The sequence below is a fragment of the Dendrobium catenatum genome, unplaced genomic scaffold (assembly GCF_001605985.2).
Source record: "Dendrobium catenatum unplaced genomic scaffold, ASM160598v2 fragScaff_scaffold_879, whole genome shotgun sequence".
Classification (NCBI taxonomy): domain Eukaryota; kingdom Viridiplantae; phylum Streptophyta; class Magnoliopsida; order Asparagales; family Orchidaceae; genus Dendrobium; species Dendrobium catenatum.
Genome location: NW_021319341.1, coordinates 976,810 through 986,120, shown reverse-complemented (window position 1 = coordinate 986,120; position 9,311 = coordinate 976,810). Strand labels below are relative to the sequence as shown.

At 35.6% G+C, this 9,311-nt stretch overlaps 1 protein-coding gene across 1 annotated transcript; it reads left to right on the top strand.

The window, feature by feature from the left end:
- Positions 1-3,320: 3,320 nt before the first annotated feature.
- On the top strand, positions 3,321-3,875 carry LOC110115895. Its single transcript, XM_020849306.1, has one exon. The coding sequence runs from the start codon at positions 3,321-3,323 to the stop codon at positions 3,873-3,875; it is 555 nt and encodes a 184-aa protein (XP_020704965.1).
- Positions 3,876-9,311: the final 5,436 nt, after the last annotated feature.

Sequence of the window (9,311 nt, the reverse complement as noted above, 5' to 3'; positions counted from 1 at the left end):
ACAATTAGGATAGTAGACAATATTTCCCAAAAATTCCTCAAGAGTGAGGTTGTAGCACCAGTGGTCCCAAAGAAGAGATATATGAGCTTTTTTTGTAATTCTGAAGCAAAAGCAAGATTTTGCAAGAAAAGCAGTATTACTAATAGATTTCCATAATTTTGTTGCAGTGTTGGAAGGCTTACGCCAGGGAGAGAAGTATCTACTAAGCAACCAGGCCGATAGAGAAGAAGTAGAGTTGTACATTCTAAAAATGATAGAGCAGTTAAAACCAAATTGTAAAGCATTGAAGGAAGGAACTCCCAGGCCCCCTTTGTTCTTAGGTCGGCAGATAACATCCCAAGCAACCATGTGCAGCTTTCTTTCCTGAGTAGACTCCCCAAAAAATAGGAAACGAGAGCTAGCTTTTTTCAGAAATTTAGAAATAGTTTTAGGCAAGATAGCACCTCGAATTCAATAGCCTATAGTATTCTGAATAGTGAATTTGAGATATTGAAGTCTCCCAGCGAAAGATAACAGATTGGCCTTCCAACCATTCATTTTTTTGTTGATACTGTCCACTAAAGAAATAAAGTCTTCAAACTTAAGCCTGTGGAAAGACAAAGGAATTCCAAGATAAGTGATCTTGGAAGTGATATTTTGTATTGACAAGATGCCAGAAATTTAGAAATAGTTTTACTAACTTTGGTTTGAAGGAATTGAGACTGAGAAAAGCAAACAAAAATTATTGTAGAAAGCACTGAATAGAAATTTGTTTTCAATTCTATGAGGAGAGAATTGATGAGCCATACGCGTCCACAATTAGTTGATCCGATCCAGTCTTCATCTGGTTCAGGTGGAGGATGAAGAAAGAAACCATTCTGCCATTATCGTAACTTTTCTTTTAAATTTTATTTCAACGCAGCGATGACTTGACACCTGTTTTTTTTTTTTTTTTTTTTTTTTTTTTTTTTTTGTGACGAGGACCCGTCCTATGTTACGCTAGGCATACACAAGTGCGCTTGGGGGTCCTTAAATACCGGCCGATCTATCGGTTCACCCACGCCACTTTATTCACAGCTGGCGTTTTGGGGCGCTCACTGAAGGGGAGACTGCGGCTCGAGGTAATCGAACTCGGGATGAGGGGTTCCCAACCGTGCACGCCCACCAATTCAAATTTCTAAACATCTTTGACACGTGTTGAATGACACATTTATTATAATGAAGTAACCTGCGACTTTATAAACATCTTATCAATCCAAATTTTTATTTGTTTTTTTTTTAATTTTAAAAAAATTAAACTAGAAAGTAGGGGTGTCAATTTCAGACCACGGGTCGAATCCGAATTTGACTCGGCACATTTCGTGTCAACCCGAACCCGACCCGTTTTTACAAATGTGTTGGTTTTCCAAACCCAAATCTGACCTGCTTCGAGTCCGGGTCAACCCGACCTGGGACGGACAAAAAATTGCTAGTTTTCTGGTCCAAAAATGGGTCAATCATCGCTTTTCGGGTCAAAAATTTGTGAAAACGGGTTGTCGAGAAAAAATGGGGTTTCGGGTATAAACGGTTCAATTTCGGGCCAACGGGGCAACCTGAACTAGACCTGATTTTTGAAACAGGTCGAATTGTTTAACCCAAACCCGACCTGTCCGACCCATTTCGGGTTCGTTTCAACCTCTGAAATTTTTTGGTCAGGTTTTGGCCGAGTTTTCGGATCGGGTCCAATATTGACACCCCTACTAGAAAGCAATTTTTTACATTAACTTTTAAAAAGTTACATTTTTTCACAATAAATTTACCATCAACTTTATAAAAAAACTACAGTCATTTCAAATAGATCCTAAGGCTTCATTTAGGACAACTTTTTTAGTGTTTTAAAAAAATTTATTCTAAAAATTTACTCTATGAAATAGTAAATTGTTCCCAAAAATGAATTATTTATTTGCATTCATATACTTTAACAATATTTGGTTTGTTTGAAGGAATTGAGGGTGGAGGAAAGCAAATAAAATTGTCAAAATCATAGAATAGAAACTATTTTTCTCTGGCTTATTTTGGTTGGGGAGAATTTTTGTATTTTTTTTAATAAGGCAAATAAGAAAGTGAGTTTTAATTATTTTATGCGGAGAGAATTAGTGAATGACAGAAGTCTGATATTGAATTGAACTAGTCCGCTGTTTGCTGTTCTGATCCATTCTTCACCTGATTCAGGCGGCCGATGCCATAGCTGCTAAGCGCTATGCCCATCAAAACTTGGAATTTGTTCAATTAAGGCTTCATTTGGTGCGGCTTTTTTATTGCTTCCTAAAATTTTTGTACTAAAATACTTTTTTAAGAAGCAGTAAGAAAGCCGTCCCAAACGAGGCCTAAGACTTCAATTACGATAATTTTTTTACTGATTTCTAAAGCAGCTTTTTAATATAAAAATATCAAATTAAAAAAACTTCTATATACTTGAATAAATAGTAAAAAAGCTATTCCAAACAATACTTAAATGTTTATTTACAAAGTCCTTGTGGATATCCAAATTGAATACTCTCTTTCAATCTGCTCAAATTCCTTTTATCCTATGTCAAGCTGAGTCAAGAATAATAAAAATTTGGCTCATTCCGATCTTAACTTGATCTGAACATGACCAATTCTTTGATTTAAGTTCTATTCGATTCAAAAATCAATCCATTTTCGATTCATTTTCAATCTTTCAGGACAAATTCTAAGATTTTGTTTAGGATGGCTTTCTTATTGCTTCCTAAAGTAGTTTTTAAGTATAAAAATTAAAATCACTTTAAGAAGTAGTAAGAAAGTCGTCTCAAACAAAACTAAGTCAAATATTATACTCACTGATGCATAATATATGAAATATTAGTGTGATATATATTTCGAGCTGATCTTCTAAAAGCTCGATAAGTTTCCAAACTCGATCCGAAATCAGCTCAAAGATTGATGAGTAAAAAATTGTTGAAATATTCAATATTTTCAGAAGTCTTGAATGCTATAACCTATGGCAAACAACAAATAAGGTTTACAGGCAAATAGGTCAACAAAATTCAAGCAAAAGAACAAAGAAAACAACCAAAATCTAATGGTCTCAGCTCCATATGTGGCAGTGTGATTTTAATTTAAAATAAAACAAATTCAAATATCTTTTTCAATATATTTTATAGCTATTTCTATAGCCCTTTTTCTCCATTTTGAATAAACCTTCCTCTCTTTGCTGTAAGCTCCACGTCATTGCTTAACTTTCCTCCCCATATCTTCCTCTCTCCTTCCTGTATAAAACCCAATCCAAGCTATCTCCATTTCCTCATCTTTTCTCTCCTCCTTTCATTTATTAAATCCTGATGGGCTGCTCCTTCTCAACGGTTCTCACCGCCGTCAATGACAAAAACTCGTTTTTTCCATCAAAGGCAATGGTCGTAGCAACTGACGGTTCTCTCCTTGAGTATACCAGTGGTATTCGCACCTCCGAGGTTATCACGGCGGTCGGAAAAACATACATGCTCTGCAACTCCGACAAGCTTTATTTTGACGCCTATCCGCCTGCGATGGCACCGGATGAGGAGCTAGTGTCGGGGCAAATATATTTTCTCCTTCCAGTGGCGGAGCTCAATCAACTCTTAAGCGCTGCTAATGTAGCAGCTCTAGCGATTCGGGCAAGCACGGCCATGAAGCAAGCAGCAAAGATGCAGGGGAGAAGGGGCATAAGGGTGTCGCCGGTGACAGAGATTTTGGATGTTGAGCTTGGTATTAGTGGTAGACGAAATTTTGAATTGAAATTGGCTGAGAAGACAATAGAGACGAAGAAGAAATATAAGAAAGTGGTGGGGGTTAGGTCCAAGAGATCGAAGGCGTTGAGTACAATTGAAGAAGTTGATGAGGATTGTGTATGCTGCTGATCTTTGACCTTTCCTTGCGAGTGTTGAGTTCGTAAATATTGTTATGCAGATAGGAGTTTGTATGTGATGTATATAAGATCAGTAGAATAGTGAAAATATTAGGATTTTGTTGATATTTAGGGTTTAGGGAAGAGATCGACCCTAAATATAACTTTTTTGTAAGGATAAAAAAACTTATACAGGCACTTGTAACTTCTGAAGCTAAAAAGAAATAAATGGAAAAAATTTTGAGGATTTGGATAATTTTGAACTTAGTCTCCTTCAAATTGCGGATGTTGGATTCTTTTAAAAATAGTGGCAAGCATAAAAAGCGCAGAGGTAAAAAGAAATGAGTCTAGACATCGGATTGGTGCAGCAGGCTCTTTCTCTTGGGCAGTTTGGGGGTGGTATTCTCTGTTCTGTCGGCTGTGATGACCTGATGGTAATTTTATTGATATTTTTTTAGAGGTTTTGTTCTGTGTCTCTATTATTTTGTTTATTTCCCTATTTTGGTGAGTTTTTATTCGGGTGGATGGTGTAAGCGTTTTTGTTGTGGTTTCATTTGTTACGATGGTATTGCGTTAGGTCAATGATGAAGTAGGTTTCCTGCATGTACCTCAGACAGCCATGGCTTGGTTCGCAATCTAGGTGGACTTTGGTTGATTTTGATTTTTGAGAATAGATTGCGCTAGTAAACTTTTGATGCTATCTTCTTTTCTTCCTTGGATAGCCCAAGCCTAGCAGCCAGGTAACGAGCTGCTTTTGGAGTTGTTGTGTTCTTTTTGTTTAGTTTGGTTGGCTCTGTCGTGTGTTGTATTTTCTCTGGCTGTAATCTTGCTCTATGTGGCCAACTTTTGACCTTGTGGTGTATTGTTACTCTTTTCTAATAGAATTTTCTTTTGGTTAAAAAAAATTACTGTTTTTTTTTTTAAATTAGCTTTCTAGTACATAAATTTTGAATTCAAGATATTTTTGTATTAAAAAGTTAATTTAAAAAGCTGTAAAAAAGCTACCTCAAATAATGCCTGAGTGATGGATATAAACCATACTCATGAATTCAATAGAAGATATATTAGTTATTTATGTACTTGTTTTTGAAGCATTTCATAAAGAGGGGTGCTGGATTAATTACCTTGAAAAATACAAAATAGTTCACTCTATATTGTCTAAACACATACACGTGCATGCACAATCATATTATACAAATTTGCTATGCAATTCTCTTTGGTCTGTTGGTTATAAACTTTGGCAATCAACTAAGAGATTTTGAATTTGAATATTCCATATGTGATGTGTATGAAATTGCTTTAATTAACCTAAATGTCCCAAAAAATATACAAATTTGCCCAATTCAAACTCTATGAAATATAGCTCATCTTATAACTGAACAATGCAATCTTTTTCTAAGGCTCATTATTTTTATACTAGAAAACTATTTTATATAATAATTTTCAACAAAGTTATTTTTATCATAATAATTTTGTAATAACTTTTATAAAAAAGTTATGACTACCCCAAACAGACTCTTAATTTACATTGGTATTGTTTTACTAACTTTGGTTTGAAGGAATTGAGAATGAGGAAAGCAAACAAAAATTGTAGAAAGCATTGATTAGAAATTAGTTTTCAATTCTATGAGGAGAGAATCCACAATTAGTTGATCTGATGCAGTCTTCATCTGGTTCAGGTCGACGAAGCCTTCGCAACTAAGCGAGATGCTTCGCTCAAAATTCTGAATTAGTTCAATTAAAAATATATTTACAAATTCGTTAAATTCCCAATTTCCTCCATAAATAGCTTTCATTAGTCATTACATATTTAATTGATAGATTAAAGACCTATCTGGAACGAATAAATAAATATGGGACAGATTCAATCTTCCTTACGAAGTGAATGCTAATAGCCTATCGCAGACAGCAAATAAGGTTTGCAGCGAAACAGCTCACCGAATTTAACGTAAAAAAGGTACAAAAAAAATCACTAAAGTATATGGAAGCTATCAAAGAAAGAAACAATTCTGCCATTATCGTAACTTTTCTTATATATATATATTTTTTTTTGGGAATATTTGGGACTTTCTTATAAATTTTATTTCAACGCAGCGATGACTTGACACCTGTTTTTTTTTCATTTTTTTTGGGTGATGAGGAACTATCCGCTGTCACGTCAGGCATAGACAAGTGCGCTTGGCGGTCCGTAAACCCCAGCCAATCTATCGGGCCACCCACACCACTGTATCCGCAGCCGGCGTTTTGGGGAGCTCACCAAAGGGGCGACTGCGGCTCGAGGTAATCGAACTCAGGATGAGGGGTTCCCAACCGAGCACGCCCACCAATTCAAATTTCTAAACATCTTTGACACGTGTTGAATGACACATTTATTAAACAATGAAGTAACCTGCCACTTTCTAAACATCTTATCAATCCAAATTTTTATTTGCCTCTTTTTTTTAATTTTTTTTTTAAAAAATATACTAGAAAGTATGGATGTCAATTTCGGACCGCGGGTCGAGTTCGGGTCGAATCCGAAACTAACCAGGCACATTACACGTCAACCCGAACCCGACCCGTTTTTGCAAATGAGTTGATTTTCCGAACCCAAACCTGACCTCCTTCGGGTCTCGACTCGGGACGGACAAAAAAATTGTTAGTTTTCGGGTCCAAAATGGGTCAATCATCGCTTTTCGGGTCAAAATGGGTTTTCGAGAAAAATTGGGTTTCGGGTAAAAACGGTTTAATTTCGGGCCAACGGGGCAACCCGAACTAGACCCGATTTTTGAAACAGGTCGAAATGTTGATTCCGAACCCGACCCGTCCGACCAGTTTCGGGTTCGTGTCAACCCAAACCCAAAATTTTTTGGTCGGGTTTTGGCCGTGTTTTCGTATCGGATCCAATATTGACACCCCTACTAGAAAGCAATTTTTACATTAACTTTTACTACATTTTTTCACCATAAATTTACCATCAACTTTATAAAAAAACTGCAGTTAGGACAACTTTTTAGTGTTTTAAAAAAATTTATTCTAAAAATTTACTTTATAAAATAGTAAATTGTTCCCAATAATGAATTCTTTCTTTGCATTCATATACTTTTGAGGGTGGAGGAAAGCAAATAAAATTGTCAAAATCAAAGAATAGAAACTATTTTTCTCTGGCTTATTTTGGTTGGGGAGAATTTTTTGTATTTTTTTTAATAAGGCAAATAAGAAAGTGAGTTTTAATTATTTTATGCGGAGAGAATTAGTGAATGACATAAGTCTGATTTTTTTTTTTTTTGGGGCATTTAAGTCATATATTAAGAAAAACTTACACACACAACGCATACACAAAGACTCAAACTCAAATTTCTTAGTTGAAAGCTAAGCTTTCAACCAAGAGGACAAGGTGAGCTGTGTATAAGTCTGATATTGAATTGAACTAGTCCGTTGTTTGCTGATTTGATCCATTCTTCACCTGATTCAGGCGGCCAATGCCACAACAGCTAAGCACTATGCCGATCAAAACTTGGAATTTGTGATTTAGTTTGGGGCAGTTTTTTTGCTGCCTCTTAAAATAGTTTTTTAGTATTAAAATTTTAATTTTTGAACTAGAAAGCCACTTTAAGAAGTAGTTAGAAAGCCGTCACAAACGAAACCTAAGACTTCAATTGCGACAGTCTTTTTACTGCAAAAATTTTATGTTAAAAAAACTTTTACTCCTAAAGCAGTTTTTTAATACAAAAATTTTTAAGTTAAAAAAACTTTTATATGCTTAAATAAGTAGTAAGAAAGTTACCATAAATAAAACTTTAATGTCTATTTACAAAGTCCTTGTGGATATCCAAATTGAATACTCTCTTTCATTCTGCTCAAATTCCTTTTATCCTATCTCAAGCTGTGTCAAGAATAATTAAAATTTGGCTCAATCCAATCTTAATTCATTCTTAACATGACTAATTCTTTGATCCGAGTTCTATTCGAGCCAAAAATCAATCCATTTTCAATTCATTTTCAATCTTTCAGGACAAATTCTAAGATTTTGTTTGGGATGACTTTCTTATTGCTTCTTAAAGTAGCTTCTAAATATAAAAATTAAAGTCACTTTAAGAAGCAGTAAAAAAGCCGTCTTAAACAAAACTAAGTCAAATATTATACTCACCGATGCATAATATATGAAATATCTGTGTAATATATATTTCGAGCTGATCTTCTAAAAGCTCGAAGTTCCGAAATCAGCTCAAAGATTGATGAGTCAAAAATTGTTGAAATATTCAATATTTTCAGAACTTGAATGTATGGCAAACAACAAATAAGTTTTTCAGGCAAATAGGTCCACAAAATTCAAGCTGAAAAGAACAAATAAAACAACCAAAATTTGATGTTCTCAGCTCCATCTGTGGCAGTGTGATTTCAAATTAAAATTAAAAAAAAAAATTCAAATATCTTTTTCAATATATTTTATAGCAATTTCTATAGCCCTTTTTCTCCATTTTGAATAATCCTTCCTCTCTTTGCTGTAAGCTCCACGTCATTACTTAACTTTCCTCCCCATATCTTCCTCTCTCCTTCCTGTATAAAACCCAATCCAAGCTATCTCCATTTCCTCATCTTTTCTCTCCTCCTTTCATTTATTAAATCCTGATGGGCTGCTCCTTCTCAACAGTTCTCACCGCCGTCAATGACAAAAACTCGTTTTTTCCATCGAAGGCAATGGTCGTAGCAACTGACGGTTCTCTCCTTGAGTATACCAGTGGTATTCGCACCTCCGAGGTTATCACGGCGGTCGGAAAAACCTACATGCTCTGCAACTCCGACAAGCTTTATTTTGACGCCTATCCGCCTGCGATGGCACCCGATGAGGAGCTAGTGTCGGGGCAAATATATTTTCTCCTTCCAGTGGCGGAGCTCAATCAACTCTTAAGCGCTGCTAATGTAGCAGCTCTAGCGATTCGGGCAAGCACGGCCATGAAGCAAGCAGCAAAGATGCAGGGGAGAAGGGGGATAAGGGTGTCGCCGGTGACGGAGATTTTGGATGTTGAGATTGGTACTAGCGGTGGAAATTTTGAACTGAAATTGGCTGAGAAGACAACAGAGACGAAGAAGAAATATAAGAGAGTGGTGGGGGTTAGGTCCAAGAGATCGAAGGTGTTGAGTACAATTGAAGAAGTTGATGAGGATTGTGCATGCTGCTGATCTTTGACCCTTCCTTGCGAGTGTACGTTGAGTTTGTAAATATTGTTATGCACATAGGAGTTTGTATTTAATGGTGTATATAAGATCAGTAGAATAGTGAAAATATTAGGATTTTGTTGATATTTAGGGTTTAGGGAAGCAACCCTAAATGTAACTTTTTTTGTAAGGATAAAAAAACTTATATATGCACTTGTAACTTCTGATGCTAAAAAGAAATGAATGAAAAAATTTTTGAGGATTGGGATAATTTTGATCTTTGTCTTCTTCAAATTGCTGGTTCTTGATT

Bases quoted from the DNA above. Each gene is read 5' to 3' on its own strand.
- LOC110115895 (XM_020849306.1), top strand. From the start codon at position 3,321: ATGGGCTGCTCCTTCTCAACGGTTCTCACCGCCGTCAATGACAAAAAC.